Source organism: Aquarana catesbeiana, linkage group LG13, assembly GCF_042186555.1.
Source record: "Aquarana catesbeiana isolate 2022-GZ linkage group LG13, ASM4218655v1, whole genome shotgun sequence".
NCBI lineage: Eukaryota > Metazoa > Chordata > Amphibia > Anura > Ranidae > Aquarana > Aquarana catesbeiana.
This window is the reverse complement of record NC_133336.1, coordinates 117,836,259-117,853,515: the sequence shown is the minus strand read 5'-3', so window position 1 is coordinate 117,853,515 and position 17,257 is coordinate 117,836,259. Positions and strand designations below refer to the sequence as shown.

At 41.3% G+C, this 17,257-nt stretch overlaps 1 protein-coding gene across 1 annotated transcript; it reads right to left on the bottom strand.

The window, feature by feature from the left end:
- Nucleotides 1-240: 240 nt before the first annotated feature.
- Nucleotides 241-16,835, bottom strand: LOC141116388 (opsin-5-like). The gene is made up of 6 exons (XM_073608638.1): nucleotides 16,608-16,835; nucleotides 14,254-14,459; nucleotides 13,562-13,661; nucleotides 11,318-11,422; nucleotides 10,866-11,089; nucleotides 241-977 (listed from the first exon to the last, which is right to left on the bottom strand). Exons 1-6 carry the CDS (start codon nucleotides 16,714-16,716, stop codon nucleotides 507-509), a joined length of 1,215 nt encoding a protein of 404 aa, XP_073464739.1. The 5' UTR covers nucleotides 16,717-16,835; the 3' UTR covers nucleotides 241-506.
- Nucleotides 16,836-17,257: the final 422 nt, after the last annotated feature.

The following is a 17,257-nucleotide window of genomic DNA, read 5'->3' as shown; positions in this document are numbered from 1 at the left end:
TTTACTTCATCAATGTAGAGTTACTGATGTGCCGCTAGGAATTGGGTTTGAATGGTATACGTCTAAGATGAGGTTATAAACAGGTGATTAAAGAAAATGTAAAAACATTTTAGTTGACCAGAAAATTACAGTCCTATTGAACAGGAGAACACTTTAGAAACTCCACAGAATTTTTTGCCATTTACTTAATGGAAATGTAATATATTTTATTTTAGAAGTAAAGATAATCATATATTTAGAACATAAAAATGTTGGTTAAACAAATATATTTCACCCCTCTTTCCAGAATTTTCCCATTGTCTCTATTTATGGATATTAACAAGGTTGACTCAGCTAATCATCAAAGAGCAAGGAGAAATAAATCAAACAGACCAAAGATGTAATTTCCAGAAGCTACTAGGTCATGGACACTTACAATATCAGTTGCTGAAAGAAAATTCACCATCACCATGTGCCATCAACATCAGAATCATACAATCATCTGATCTGTATGAACCAGATATAATCTACATTGGTATTTTTTGTCCTGTCTCAAAGTCGAATATAATGTCCATATTGACATTAGCAATTGTATCCCTTGTTTTTCCAATTTCAGAGACATAAGGGGATTCCCCCATGTCTGTCCTTTGTGACGAAGAATTATTGATCAGCAGTGTATTTTTCTCTATTCTTCTAGAATTCTGAATGTGATCTTCTGGTTGCATCTTCTTTACTTCGTAGATAACAGGTACTTTTTCACACTTTGAAAATAAATCTTTCTCTGGCTGAAAACAGCACATCATGGTCCGTAGATCTTGTCGAAACTTTGGGCTCAAGCCTAGGTATATTATGGGATTGTAGAAGCTTGCTGACTTGGCAAGCAGTGTGGCCACTACACTGGTAAGTGCTGGTATCTGATAGCCACAAGCTGACCACATAGAAATAACAGCATAAGGAGACCAGGCTAGTAGGAATGCTGTGCAGATAACAAAGGATATCTAAGGAGTGAAGGCAACAAAGCAAAAATTTGTTTTAGTGATAATTCAGATCAAAGGTTTTAGAAAGCTGTATAACATTAACTAACAATCTTGAGCTAAAACACATTTGCCCCACGTGAAAGCTATCTAACTTTGCATGCCTTTATTCTATGGGGCCCAGTTCACACTGATGCGACAATCGCATCAGAAGTCAGACCGCAGTTGGACACCATTCTGTGCAATGGAACAATTCTAATCAGTGCGACTTGAGTCGCTCCAACTTAGAAAATGGTTCCAGCACTACTTTTGGTCTGACTTTGGTACCACTTGCATTGACTTCTGTTAAAGAAATTGCATGCAAGTCATACTGTGGTTCGACTTCATGGGCAGTGTGAACCCAGGCTGAGATATAGCAGTTCTGGTTTTATCTTAGTCGCTTTAGTATTTGTGAACAAATAAAAAAAAACTAATAATAGTTATAGCAAATATATCTGCCCTTAGAAGTTAACCTTTAAAAATGTATAAAACTACAATGCATCAATATAAACAATAATAGACAGAAAATGTAAAGCATCTGTTAATAAAAAAAGAGAGAATGTATAGCATAAGCAACATATGATGCTAAAAGAAACTGTAAGAATATAAGCCCAGGGGTTTCAGGTGTAAGTATAAAGTAGTTCTGTACAAAGCCTTCCTGCTGGTGAACTAGTAGGATAGCTCAGATGCTTCCAACCATGTGCTAAACCCACATTTACCCTGTGGATAAGGAAGACACCAGGAAGTAGGTCTGGAGCAGATTAATGGTTTGCAGGTTATACTGGAGTGAGTCACTAGGATCCAAGCCAGAGGTCATCTCAGGAAGCGGACAAGAATAACCATGATTCAAGCCAGAAGTCAGGGCAGGCAGTGCAAATAACCAGGATACAAGATAATGGTCAAGGCAGCCAGGGAGCATAACTGGGATATAAGCCAGAGCTTACAGTGGACATGGATAACCAAGATACTAGCCAGTCAGTACACAGGAATCAACTGAATATATATCACATTCACTAGGGGCAAGAGAGCCAGCTTGTGAAAGTAGTGCTTGGGCAGCAAGCTGGAAGCTGCTCCGAGTTTAGGTAAGCTGGTCAGAGGGAGAAGGTTGCTCTTATTAGATGCGGAAACTGGAAGTGTGTGCAGACATGTCTCATCCTTAGTGTCAGTGGAAGGAACCGCGGCCATTGCTTGTGTCAGTGGGAGGAATAATATCCCATTGTTTTTGTCAGTAAAAGTTATAGACAGAAATTTTAATAATTTCCTGCTCTATTCAAAATATAAACGTTTTGGCTTTATATGCACTTAAACAATTCATAAACTTAACCCCCGTAACCTCCATCCTTTTTATACATATATTGTTTATCAAGAAAAACGTCTGCTAAATCCAATGCTGCTTTTTGCCACTGGGTCTTCTCCACCAAAGAGACGTAGCAAGTGTATGGGAAACAAGCTTATCTCTAATCCTAAATTCTTTTTGCAGTTCATGCATTAAAAAGCTGACAGCAGTAGAGACTACCTAATTAATGAAATATTGTATGGAATCAGTGAGGACAGTGATGGTTTCTATGGTTTTGGAGACTACTTACCTTCTATTTCCAAAATAGTTATCCCGGTGACAGTTCCACCAGTTAGACAATGTAATGTCATTGTTCCTCCATATTCTGTTCCAGATAAGGAGGAAGAGGGAGAATTTTCCTTTTCTAGTACTTCTAAGAAAGTAGGGGCTATGCCTTAGCCAGAAGTCTGGGGGTAGTAGCTCTAACAATTAGAAAACTCAAAAAAAATCTCTTTCCTTTAGAAAATATTATAGACCTGTTACAGGCTGTTTATGCTACTGAAGAGATACCTGACATTTCATCAGTGTTTTTCAGGAGAAGCAGGGCAGAGTTCTTCCTTTGCCATTTTTTCTCCTAAAGATTTAAAGTGATTATAAATGATTACCTTTAAAACAACCCCATTCAGTTTAAATTAGAAATGAAAGGAAAAACATTTTTGTATAGATATAAAAAACATTATAAATACCCTTTTCCTTTTTTTTATGTGATGACATTTACTCTGCACACTGAGCTTCTCAGTGAATGGCCGTGCAGTGGGGGAGATGTCAGGACAAATCTGATCATTGGAGGAGAGTACACTGAGTTCCCAGCATAGCTAGAGAACTGACCACGGTGTGTTGTCCTGCTTACTGTGGTCAGTGTCTAATAGGAAAGCAGAGTGGCTGACAGGAACACCAGGGATTTCACATAGGAAGCAAAACAAAGAGAACAGAATACTTTTTCATACAAATACATGGTACAGCAGACACATATCAGGAATATGAAGTGTTGGGGTAACAAATGCTTTAATCTTGAGAGAACGAGAGGAACCGGAAAAGAAAATTAATATATCGGGTCACGCAAGTGGCGGTTTTCCTTTAATAAAGATGAGGAACACACCCTTCCATAGTACAGGGGGAAGGACAGGCAGCATGAAGAAGAGGGGGAAATGTTTGGCTGTCATAGACTATATGTTATTTCTTTGCCACTGGTAAAGCAAACATGGGCAGCGACAGAAATGCAACCTGGGTATTCCCTTAACAAAAAAAGGAAGCCTTAGGCCTTAACACTTTTTTGTCCCTATGCAAAAGAGAAGGCATCAATACATGAAGAGAGGAAATTCTACAGCTAGTGCAAAGGACCGGCATCAGCAGTAAATAAGTGTACAACCCTATGGCCATAGTCTATCGGCCCTTCCCCAAATCTTCCTTTGGCAATTTTAAATATATTAGAAAGGCAGTGTGGAGACGCTTTGGGAGCTGTTTTTTTCACTTGGCCATTGCTAAAAGGCACAGAAGTTATTTAAGTGGCCAACAAACCCTTTATCTTTTTATTCCTCCCAGTTACAGAGCAGCCCTTTCCTTCCTCCTCCTATCATTTAAGCATGCATATAACCCATTTCTATGGGCTCCTAATACAGCCTTTTCCTCTTTTGCTAAGGAACATAGCCACCATGTTCTTTGGCTTGCTAATTCACCCTTTTGTTTGTCCTTCAGCTGGCCTCTCTCCTCACTGCCTCTGTGCTGCTGGAGGGGGTTGTGCTTCTCTCACCCCTCACTTCCCTCCTGGCAGCATCAGAGCATCTCTGTGTAATCCCCAGCTCATGCTCCCCCCACCCCCTCCCAACTGCAGTGTTTGAGTCAAGGGAATGAGGAACTCATCATGGGAACTGTAGTTCTTAAAGGTGCCATACAAGTCAATGGAGGCAATTGGAGTTGCAGAACCACAATACCCAGACACACTCTGCACAGGAGAAGAGACAGAGCTTTCCCTGAGTAAATCTGCAGAGATTGGGGCAGAACAGCTGCACTCACCCGCTATTGGGGCTGTATGCATGGAGTGCACCTAGGAACATTGGTTGAGTAGCTATTGCTAAGAATTGCAGTGAGAGTTCCTTTATGCCATTCATGTTTTTACAGTTGATGTTATTCTTACTGAATCTGTGTGGACTAGTGTAATGAGGCTTTGCCTTAGCTGCATAAGTTAATGGTCATAGGTAGGGATGAGCAGAACACCCCCCCCCCCCCCCCCCCCCGCCCTGTTTCGGTTTACACCAGAACATGCGAATAGACAAAAAATTTGTGCGAACATGTGAACACCGTTAAAGTCTATGAGACTCGAATGTGAAAAAACAAAAGTGTTCATTTTAAAGGCTTATATGCAAGTTATTGCCATACAAAGTGTATGGGGGGCTACTGCCCCAGGGGACATGTATCAATGCAAAAAAAAGGTTTTAAAACTGCGTTTTTTCAGGAGCAGTGATTTTAGTAATGCTTAAAGTGAAACAATAAAAATAAAATATCATGCCTGGGGGTCCGCTTAGTCTGCCTGTAAAGTAGGGCATCTTTCCCATGTTTATAACAGTACCGCAGAAAAATGACATTTCCTGAAGGAGAAAATGTCATTTAAAATTGCTTGCGGCTGTAATGTATTGCTGGATCCCGGCAATATACATGAAAAATCATTGAAAAAAACGGCGTAGGTCCCCCCCCCCAGTCCATTACCAGGCCTGGTATGGATATCAAGGGGAAATGCACGCCAAAATAAAAAAAAAATGTTGTGGGGGTCCCCCTCAGAATCCATACCAGGCCCTTTAGGTCTGGTATGGATTTTAAGGGGAACCCCGCACCAAAATGTAAAAAAAAAATCCATACCAGACTCTTATCAGAGCATGCAATCTGGCAGGCCGCAAGAAAAGGGGGGGACAAGAGAGCACCTACCTCCCTCCTGAACCGTACCAGGCTACATGCCCTCAACATGGGGAGGGTGCTTTGGGGTCCCCCCATGTGAATAGGTATCAGGTACATTATACCCCTACCCATTCATCAAAAAGTGTAAAAAAAAGTTTGACAATTCCTTTATTTAAAAAAAAGTGTCCCGTGATGTAAATCCATTGTCAATCACGGCGCTGATCTGGCACGAGAAAAAAAAAAAAAACTCTGCCTCCATGGGAGGTGTCCTGCCGACTGCCGTCTTTTCGCTTTGACAGCTGTTATATAGCCAAGGGTGGGGCCACTCGATGATGTAAACGGGTGACCCCGCCCCCTCAGACATCACACGAGGCCAGCAGAAGGAGCTGTGAGCTCCGAGGGTGTAGCCTATGTTATTTCCAGATTGACAACCCTCAGCTCTGATGCCCGCCCAGTTCCGATGACATCACTTCCGGTGACATCAGGTCCGCGTTCCAGGCTGGTCAATGTGGAGCCTGGTGCTTTCTGCTTCCTAGGACACAATACAGCCAGTAACAAGATCATCATTCCCAACAGCCGGTGGTGGAACTCACAGAGCAGCATTGGACTACCCCAGGACTGATCATCCTTATGGGCATCCTTATCTGATTGGACTGTGTAAGTTTCTTTTTGCACACCACTTTTTTGTAATTTTGCATACATCCAGTTGGCACCTCTGAGGATGGCTGCCTCCTTCTTTGTGAATACCAGTTACCAGCATTGAGCTGTTTACAATTGCCATCACAGCTAACACACATGTTGTTTAACTAAGGACTCTACACCATTTGCAGCTCCAGAATCCCTCTTTCTTTGCTGTTCACATTAGTAAACAGATAGGAAGCTATAATGTATGTGCTTGTTTTAACCTCCTTTTTTTTTTTTTTTTTTTTTTAGATTTCTTTCGTTGCCTCTTTGGTTTCTGGGCTAGGCCAAAATGATGTCATTCATTCCAGAAGTCTTCATGAGTATTTATTTTTTCTTTCATCTGGAGGAAGATCTTTCTCAGCTAAGCACACCTTACTCTCTGTAGCCTGAGCAAAGGGTAGACGATTCCGGGAATGCTACATATAGTTACATAGTTACATGAATCATCTGCCCTTACTAAAGATGGCAGAAGCTAGGTGGTTGTTCAAAGTGATTTCTCAACAAAATAAGGCTTGGATACATAGATGTATGGGGAGTTTGTTTGAATATCAAAAATGAATTAAATAGCGTTTTAAGTTTGTGGTGCTCAGATACATTTCAGTTCCGCAAGGTGCAGGGTAGCCACTTGCCTTTCTAATAATGCTCTTGCACCCCTTTTCCTTCTCCATTTTTTTCTGCAATATACTTGTTAGAAAGATATAGCGAGATTATAAAAAGTCAGCAGACATTTTAGTGACCGCTATCCTCCGGGCCAATACACAGACCTATGCTCCACTGCTGCATAAGCAGATGATGAAAATTTCCTTAAACAACCCCCATGCCCAACATCTTCCTGCTCTCCACCCACATGTGTAATGCCATGAGGTAGCAGGAGGCAGAGGAGAAAGACAGGGAAGAGGATTGGGGTGCTAGTGGTAGGGAGGAGGAGGGTTGAGTTATGTTGGCAGTGAGGAGCAGTTTTGGAGTGCAGGCAGTGAGGAAGAGGAGGGTTGGCGGTTCTGGCGGTGAGGAGGAGCAGAAAATTTGGAGTAGTTTTAAAAGGGGGCCCCTCCCCCCAAATCCTGATACCGTGACCAAAACAGAGCTCAAATTGCAGTAAACTCTTTGCCTGATGGTGGATGGATCAGTGGCAATGGAGGCATAGCTGTAGGGGGAAAACCTATGGCCATAGGCATCCTACCCTTTTACAACACATGTTTAAGTCCTTCCTGATAAATAGATAAAATTATGCAGGGATCTACTGCCACCACCCAACAGGTCGCAAAAGGTGCTGCAAAAGAGCTCTTTGCTGCATTTCCTGATGGTGGCTAGATCCACCACACTGTAGACATGTGTTACATGTGTAACAGTGGTGTGCTCCCAAAGCACCCTCAATTTTGTCTCCTTGTTTGCCAAAAAATGTATTAACCGCTTGCCGACCAGCCGCCGCAGTTGTACTGCAGCAGAATGGCATGGGCAAGCGAATTGCCGTCATGTTACGTCGCTCCATCTGGTGGCCACTAGGTGCGTGCGCACCACCGGGGGTGCGCGCCTGCAGCTCGCCGATGGGGGCGCACGCGCGCCCGCAGCTTGCCCCCGGAGCCGATGCGATCGCTCGTAAGACGGCGAGAACCGGAATCTCTGTGTGTAAACACAGAGATCCCGGTTCTCTGAGGGGAGAAGTGACAGATCGTCTTGTATGAACAGCGATTTGTCATCTCCCCTAGTCAGTCCCCTCCCTCCTTCAGTTAGAACACACACTAGGGAACACAATTAACCCCTTGATCATCCCCTAGTGTTAACCCCTTCACTGCCAGTGACATTTTTACAGTAATCAATGCATTTTTATAGCACTCTATCGCTGTATTAATGCCAATGGTCCCACAAATGTGTCAAAATTGTCCAATGTGTCTGCCATAATGTCGCAGTCACAATAAAAATTGCAGATCACCATCATTGCTAATAAAAAATAATAATAATAATAAAAATGCTATAAATCTATCCTTTATTATGTAGACGCAAACCAATCAATATATGCTTATTGTGATTTTTATTACCAAAAATATTTAGAATACATATCAGCCTAAACTGAGAAAAAATTAGCTTTTTTTAAAAAAAAATGGGGATATTTATTATAGCAAAAAGTAAATATTGTATTTTTTTTCAAAATTGTCGCTCTTTTTTTGTTTAAACCGCAAAAAATAAAAAACGCAGAGATGGTCAAATATCACCAAAAGAAAACTCTTTGTGGGAAAAAAACACTGCACCACATCCTTGTGCACAACAGTGAGTGCACCAAAGGACCCTCTATATTTCCCTCTGTTTGCCTTAGCTACTATGACATTTTAAAAATTCCCATTATTAAAAAATAAGATCTGCCAGAGTCATAAGTTCTGCATGCAGAAGAAATAGGTTATTTTCTGAGTGTATTTTGTACGTAAATGAATATTTGTATATAGGCTTTTAAAATGTACAAATGCAGTAATTTAGAAATTGGATGAAAGGTTTAGCACTGGGAAACACTTTTTGAAAGCTAAAAAGTGCATTTTATATACAACTATATAGATCAGACCAAAATGAGGGACAAATGAGGTGGAATGAGGGACAGTCCCTCCAAATCAGGGACAGTTGGGAGCTATGTATATATATACACATCTTTTTTTTTTTCATTGTATGGCACTCTCTGCTGCACTGAGCACCACCTCACCTCCCTGTAAAAATGTTTACAATGGTTTCCTTGCAAGATAAGGCCACCAGCTAAGAAACTAGCCTTGCAGAGCTGATGGTGTAGGCTGTGGAGGCAGCAGAGACTGTGGATATAGCAGAGAAGCAGCGGACAACATGGGTGCAGGGGAGATTGCAGGTGCACTAGAGACTAATCTGTGGGCAAAGTGAAGACACAGCCATGGGTGCAGCGCAGGTTACAGGTTACAGGCACTAGGGCTGCAGTTGCGACATACAGAGGACTTTTGAGCCCAGCGCTGCTCCTCCCCAGGGTTTCTTCCATCAAATATTTGGGAGTTTCGATCACTAGACAACTCAGAGACTATATTCCCTTAAATATTGAACCTCTATATAAGTTAGTTAAAGACAAAACACAAATCTGTGCCAGACTACCATTGGGGATGGTAGGACGTATAAATTTAATTAAATGATACTTCTCCCAAAGATTCCTTTACATGATATGGCATGCCCCTCTTTATATCCCACTTAAGTTTTTCAAAACACTAGAATCTATTCTGAACTCCTTTAAATGGGGAAATGGCCGACATAAATTAGCCTGGCAGACCCTAAAAAACCCTGCAACGCTCAGAGGATTCGCCCACCCTGATTTCCAAGACTACTACTTGGCTTCTCAACTATCCCATGTTTATTATTTTGACAAAACAGAACTGCAGAGATATCAGGCCCTGGTTAGTGGGGGCTCTGACCTCCCAGCTGATACCCCATTGCAAGCCATTTTACGCAGCGATACATGCACAAGACCACCTCAATATAATGACGGTATGCTTGCCCATCACCGACACATTTGGGATATTACTTTGCAAAAAATAAAAAATAAACATATCCATTTCCACACCTCCTTATGGTTCAACAAACATATGTTGGAACTATTTACCATCCCAGACCCCATGGTATGGATCTCCAATGATATACTTTATTCACACCAGGTTATGACCGCCTCAGGACCCAAAACATTCCAGATGCTTAAAGATGAATGTTCCTTCCCTAATCAGTTACTTTTCCTTTATCTACAGCTACGCCATGCTTTGCAAACCCAACTTCCGAGCGATACAGTCTCAATCCACACCCCCTCTACATATTATATTGGGTACAGAACCCTCCACGTTAACCTCTAACTTATACTCCACTACTCGCCTTCCTGCACCTACAACACTAGCCTATACAGTGAAAAGTAAATGGGAAACGGATATTGGGGAAATGAATGATGAAGACTGGATGGAAATCTTGGAAAATACCCAAGCTGTCTCCCCTAAGATTTCGGACTGCCTTACTCAATTGTATATTATACATAGAGCATACTTATCACCTCAAAGAATTGCTCGATTTCATCCCACACACCACCCCCCTTTGTCCACTATACGCCTCTACACCTGTCTCCTTTTATCATTTGATATGGGATTGTCTGGAGATACAGACCTTTTGGATCCAGGTAATACGCTTTCTACATGATCAGATGGGCTAGCCAGCTGTGTTAGACCCCAAATTGTGTTTGCTGGGATTACTCCCAGACAAGGAAACTGATACATTTCAGGCTGTATTTACTCAGGAAATGCTCTTTCTGGCTAGAAAGACAGTGGCCCGAAACTGGATGCATGCACTCCCTCCTACTATTCAGAGATGGAAGAAGGAAGTTAACTATACTCTTCCCTATAAAAAGTTGATATACATGCATAGGGGTTGCTCTCTTAAATACTCTAAAGTATGGGATAGATGGTTAGCGGGTGGTGAAACATGTACTTGATACACCTCATCTCCTGTACTATACCTCAGATGTAGAGATAATATATGCACTGGATCTCGGCCCTATATGTCAGAATGGACGTGTCGAATATCCTGACTCATGATAGCTTGTGACCTATTGAAAATACATGATTCGATGGATACTGTCTGATATGGCGTGATCGATGACGGCGAGTGTCTGTACTCTGTTCTCTGCAAGCACTGTACACAAACCAGTTTTTTGTCCCCCTCCCCTTTTTTTATTGATGCTATAAGATGGTTTATCTTGAAAATGTATTCATATGATTATTGTACCATGTGTCTCCTTTTTAAATAAAACAGTTTTCTTTGATTAACATAATAAAAAGAACTGCAGAGGACTTGGGTTTAGGGTTGTTCAACCCAAACCCATGCTAAGAATAATGGGTGCAAATTTTTAATGACCAAAAAAGGGCTGCATTTAGAAATTGTGATAAAATTCCCCATTTATAATAACTTATAGAACAGGTTAATGTTCTCACCCGTGTGATGTCTCTTTCCATGGTAAGTTGCCGTTGACTGATCTCCCCTCCCTTGGAGTTCCTGTGACTCGCGTGAACAACTCTGATGATTGATACATAGCAGAAGACCATGATGGCCACAGGAATGAAAAATCCCCAAAGAAAAACGCCAATGACATAACATTTGTATGAGATGGAGCTTGTAGCTAAGGACCAGTCTATTTCACATGTGCCGTACTTGCGTTCTGCAAGGAGGAATACATTATAGAATGTAGAACCCATGATGTTCAAGTTATATATATATATATATATATATATATATATATATATATATATATATATATATATTATTTGTAATAAGACAGGTGTGATAAATCAGCTCAATGCCTATGATATATTTCAACTTCATAACAATCAAATTACTTAAGGTTTGTGAGCTTGGACACCAACTTTATCAACATCAGTCCACTTACCTGTGAAGCTGCCCCAGCCTAGAAGTGGAGCTCCAGCCCAGATGATAGAAGAGATCCATATAATAAGGATTGTCACCAAGGCACAACGTTTGTCTGCTATATGAGCTGAAAAATAAAATACATTGCACACATCCTTCTTGAAGGTTAACTGCAGGCAAAAAAGGTAAATACATAGTTGAAAAACATATATACAGTATATTGTATGAGCTGTACCTCATAAAGGTTTTTTGTCCACCCAGCCCTTAAGGTTTGTGACCTAACTCAGTGTTTCTCAACCTTTTTTCAATCAAGGCACCTTTTAAAAATGTGCACACCCTCAGGGCACAACAGTCTGAGAGCTTGTTCAAAACATGCATTCCCACGTGTTGCATTTTTAATGGGCTGCTGTATGCTCGTAAAACAAGGTATTGTCGTGATTTTTAAAATTGCGCCACACCAAAACCACTTTTTAGCAAGCAAGAAAGAATGCACATGCATTTGCAGCGCTTATTTGTGCGTTGCAAGAAAACCTCCCCCTCCAAATCCCTCCGGCTAGCACTAATCCCCCCTCAAATCCTCCCTCCTTGGACAAAACCTCTCATCACAACACATCCCTCTCATCACTACAGATGACAGCAGCAGAAAGTAGTAGAGAGCAAGGAGGAGGTGTGGGCTGTGTTCTCTTCCCACAGCCCCCAGCTCTTCTCCTTCCTGTTTGTATACAGAAAACGACACAGAACGCTCTCAGATCAGGACTATACAGGGTTTGATTACTGCCCCCTATTCACAATTTCTGCTCTCGGGATAGGAGTAGTGTGTGGAGGAGAATGGTAGGCAGCAATCAAACCCAGTCTGATCTGAGAGTGCTCTGTTTGCAGACAGGAGGGAGGGTGCACAGCTCGCACCTCCTCCTGGCTCTCTCTTCCTCTCTGCTGCTATCTCTACTCATGTAGAAAACTGTGTGGGTGCCTGATACGTCCTAATCAACCGATGACATTAATGGTTGATAGGACGTGGGCAGGTGACCAGTATAGCATTCTGGGTTGCCAACAGGAGTAGAGATAGCAGTAGAGAGGAGATAAAAGGCTCTGCTTGCTTTTTCCTGTCTGTATACAGGAGTTAACCCAGGGCACTCTCAGATCAGACTGTACAGGTTTGGGGCAGTTTTTTTGTCCTTTTGCCACAGCACTACAGTTGAGAAACAGTGACCTAACTTTCCTAAAATGTAGTTAACTACAATTAGGCCACCTCCCTACCCCTAGCATGTAAATGGATAGTGAAAGAGCAGCAGAGGACCCATGAAGTCCTTTGTCTCTTCTCTCCGACTGCAAGCATGTAGGCAGGGCCAGATGTTTGGTATCTGAAGTGGAGAGAATGCACACAAAGATCAATGAATGCAGCAAAGTGTATTAGCAGAACTTTACAGAAGGTCTTGCAACACAGTCTTAACATTACAGAAGATACTCTAATGAAGGAGATGGCTGGAAGGTGATCTGGAACAAGGTGCTTGGAGATGGAAAGAGCTCCTGGCTGGCGACACAGGCATGCATTACCTACTTTGTCCCTCCTCCACTGAAGTCTTTCCATATGCTAAGCACACTGTCTGTAACCACTCGCTTTCTGTCCTGACCTAGCCACACAAATTTACACCAGCTGCAGAGGGACAGTGCTATTTATTAGCACTGTCCACACTAAGGATGGCCAGATGGACAGCGCTATTTATTAGCACTGTTCATACTAAGGATGGCCATCAGGGTCTCCCAATGACACTTACAGAAAACAAAAGTTCCTCCTGTCGTCCACCCTCTCTGCATAGCGGTGGCTTTCACAACGCCACCTGCACAGGGAGGCCATACTACTCCTGTGTACAAGCATGGATCTTGTAAGCATATGTACATACAGCAGAGCCTGATTGGCTTTTAATTCTGCCCCTCCCTCTTTCAAGTTCTAGTGTGTCGGAAGCTGATAATTAAACACATTTTGTTATTAGTCTCCTGTACACTAGAGTGTGCGATGAAATCAGAGTAAGCTATTTCAGTAGAGGAGAGGAACCTGTACAACTGTGCAAGAATAAAGGTAAGGCCGGAGTTCAGCTTTAGGTATGCTATATCCTATGTAGGCTGCTAGCTTTAGTTGAATACCAGGTTTTGTGTTGGATTTGGTCATTCAGATCTATACTAGATATTAAACAAGATAATCTAAGAACGTCAAAGTGCGCCTGATGAAATACAGTTAAGTTGTTTGGCAGTGAAATTGGTGACATACCTCTGTGCGGCAGACATCCCTTTACATAACGTAGAAGGCTGATTGCTGTAAGAGTGCTAATGCTAATCAAACCAAAGAGGAGGATTAGAAAGCCATCAACCTAATAAAGTGGGACAGATAATTAGGACAGATTGCTGAGGATTCAAACAAAGCAGTTTACAAGGTTTGGATTTCTGTAGGACTACATTCACTTGTTTTAGAATAACGGGATCAGGAAAACTGAAAGGCAGATGCAAGGGGCAGCGTAATGCAGTTCGAGCTCAAATCTATGGTCCTTCTCTGTACTGTATAATCCATTTGATTATCCTACAGATAGGAAATGTTTGTTGTTTTTTATTTTATCGATCTGTTTAGTCCTGAGAGACCTTTATAACTGTAAATTAATACATTTAAGAATGTTATTAAAACACCCCCCCACGTGAAACTTCTACAAGAAATTGAGGGTGCAGTTGTCATTGGACAGAGACTTGAAAAAAAAATATTCTGTATCCCGACTGGAGAAATTTTGAATCATTTTCTGTCCTAACAGGTACACAGATGCAAATACAAAACTGACAGAGGCAATAATCCTTCCTCACGCTATTAAAAACAAAGCAAAAAGTTTCAACTGGATTTGGGCTTTAATTAAGAATTAAAAGCACAAGGGTCAAAAAACTGATTGTCAAAATTGAATAAGATTTTCTGTCCCTTACATTGCAAGTCCAGAGTGTGCTTATCAAGAATCCATCTTTGCCTAACCCCTGGAACAGTTCCACTATTCCTCGGCTGTAGCCAAAAATGGAGATTCCTGCATCTGACACAGCAAGGTTAAATGTCAGGAGATCTTGAGAATCGACGTTTTGTCTGCGTCTACACATTAGGCAGATTACTGCTCCATTTCCCAGCCATGACAGCCAACCTAGAAACAGCAGAAAAACATAGGCAAGTATGGTTAGACAGACATTTATGACATATAATTTGTTGTTATGTGCTCATTATTTTATGTTCTTTTTTTCTGTACTAAATATATATTGCCGTGCAAACATTTTATGTAGGTGTGAAGAAATGCTGTAAAGAAAGAATGCTTTCAAAAATATGTACTGTATTTCAATATCAAATGAATATTTGGTGTGACTACCCTTTGGCTTCAAACTAGCATCAATTGTTACACTTGCATACTTTGTACACTTGCACAAAGTCATGGATTTCTTGGATTAGATTCAAGTGTAAGATCAACCAATTATACCAAGCAGGTGCTAATGACCATCAACTTCATATGTAGGTTAAAACCCAGGGATTGATTTACTAAAACTGGAAAGTGCAAAATCTGGTGCAGCTGTTCATGGTAGCCAATCAGCTTCTAACTTTACCTTGTTCAAATAAGCTTTGACAAAAATAACATGAAACCTGAGTGGTTTCTAAGCAGAGCAGTGCCAGATTTTGCACTTTTCAGTTTTAGTAAATCAACCCCACAGTCATTAACTGAAACAGAAACAGCTGTGTATTAGGCTTAAAACAGGGTAAGGAACAGCCAGACTCTGCTACTAAGGTGAGGTTGTGGAAGACAGTTTCATGTCACAGGTTATACACCATGGCGAGACTGAGCACAGCAACAAGATACAAAGTAGTTATACTGCATGAAGAAGCACAAAGAAATGGGCAATGTTGAGGACTGTAGACACAATGGTCGGCCAAGGAAACTTAAAGTATAACTAAAGGCAAAACTTTGTTCTTTAGTTATGAATAGAGTAGAGAGGGATTGTTTTTTTTTTTTAACTGCCAGTGCCTCAATTAGGTGGATTCACTCTCTCTATTTGTCTTGTTTACCATTAGAATTGAAAGTGAAAATAAAAGAAAATCCCAAATTTTGGGTTGTCCCCAGAAAAGTAATAGAGAAGAAAGCTTCCAATGAGGACACTAGTTCTGATGGCCTAGGGGTCCCCAAGAGATTAATTTAAATTACAGGTATTTCCTCTCACTTTCTGTTTTGGCTGTAGGACAGGCGGTGAAGGTAATTCTCCCCAGTGGGACACAGATGGCAAAAAAACCAACAGGGATTCTAACACTTTACTCTACATATGGGGGGTTATTTATGAAAGGCAAATCCACTTTGCACTACAAGTGCAAACTACAAGTGCACTTGAAATTGCACTGAAAGTGCACTTGGAAGTGCAGCCACTGTAAATCTGAGGGGTAGATCTGAATTGAGGGGAAGCTCTGCTGATTTTATCATCCAATCATGTGTAAGCTAAAATGCTGGTTTTTATTTTCCTTGTCATCAGCGCAGAACTGGTGGAAACCAGTGGGACCCAGGCACACCCCTCTACTGTCCAGAGAAGTCTGGCCAGAAGTGGTCTCAATGAAAGAATTGCAGCCAAAAAGCCATACCTTCAAAGTGGAAACAAAGCTAAGAAACTCAACTATGTACAGTATATATATACTGTATATGTGCACTGAAGATTTATGGTAGTGACTGTATCTTGGGTTGTGCAGAAAAATCCCAACCTGCATTAGTCTTCCTCTAGAAAATAATGCTGAGAATATATACATAGACATGCTGGTTGTTAGCTAATCTTTCCAATTCCATAAGAATCTAATATTATTACAGGTATTTATATAGCACTAACAATTTATGCAGCACTTCACATATATATTATACATTCACATCAGTCCCTGAGCTCAAGGTACTTGCAATCTCAGGTCCCTTACTCACATTTATACATACACATACTGGGCCAGTTTTGACTGGATCCAATTAACCGACCTGCATGTCTTTGGAGTGTGGGTTGAAACCGGAGTACCCGGAGAAACCCTTGCAGGCACAGAAAGAACATGCAAACTCCAGGCAGGTAGTGCCTTAGTTGGGAAATGAACCAATGACCCTAGTGCTGCCAGAGGGAAGTGCTAATATCTGTGTATATATTTGCACTTTGGTTATAACTTCCCAAGCAGTAATAAAAGAGGTTACTCTATTCAAACCCAATGATACAATTCTATGCTTATGACTTCTTTTTTTGTAAGAGAGGAAAATAGACCGGTCAACAAATTATTATGTTGTATTTCTTACCTAGGAGCAACAGGTAGACACCTATCACTGTCTCCCCATCATTAAAGTCTCGGACACCACTGGAACTGTTGGTCTGCAGGAAGGAGCTGTCTTTCAGGATCACACTCATGATCTTTCCTAGTGCCTTCAGCACTGGTGACTGTGAGTTGCATTCAAGGATTCCAGGAAGAGGTAAGTGCTCTACTCTACTATCAGTGTCTGATCCCAGTCTTGCAGCCCTGACATACAGTTACAGCAACTCGGCATTTACCTAAAATTACATTGTAAGCCAGACTTTAATCTTCTGAAATCTTCTGTGGAATTAACTTTCAGCACAAAGGCTAATCTAACTGTGTCTAAAAAGCATAACCCACTAATGAATGAAGGTAATTTATTAACTAAACCATGGTTATAGTGAAGAGACCCCAACAACTCGCTCCCCAGTTAAAGAACAGTGTCATTCCTGACAATGTTCTGAAGAAAACAGATGGAACCTAGAATTCAAAAAAAGTGATAAACCAAACACTGAATATATGCAAGAACTTTCAGTTTCTTTCTCAAATATGCCTGTCAAAAGAGCCTCCTTTTAAAGTAAGGCCCGGAGCATTACCTAAGAGGTAATTCAGTGCAGAACCGGCATGACAGGGGTTAATGGGGCTTGTATGTGGTTA

Bases quoted from the DNA above. Each gene is read 5' to 3' on its own strand.
- LOC141116388 (XM_073608638.1), bottom strand. From the start codon at position 16,716: ATGAGTGTGATCCTGAAAGACAGCTCCTTCCTGCAGACCAACAGTTCC. The intron at 13,662-14,253 runs GTAAGGGACAGA...CCACTTTATTAG, and splicing joins GCACACTCTGGACTTGCAAT to GTTGATGGCTTTCTAATCCT. The intron at 11,423-13,561 runs GTATGTCACCAA...TTTATTTTTCAG, and splicing joins GGGATGTCTGCCGCACAGAG to CTCATATAGCAGACAAACGT.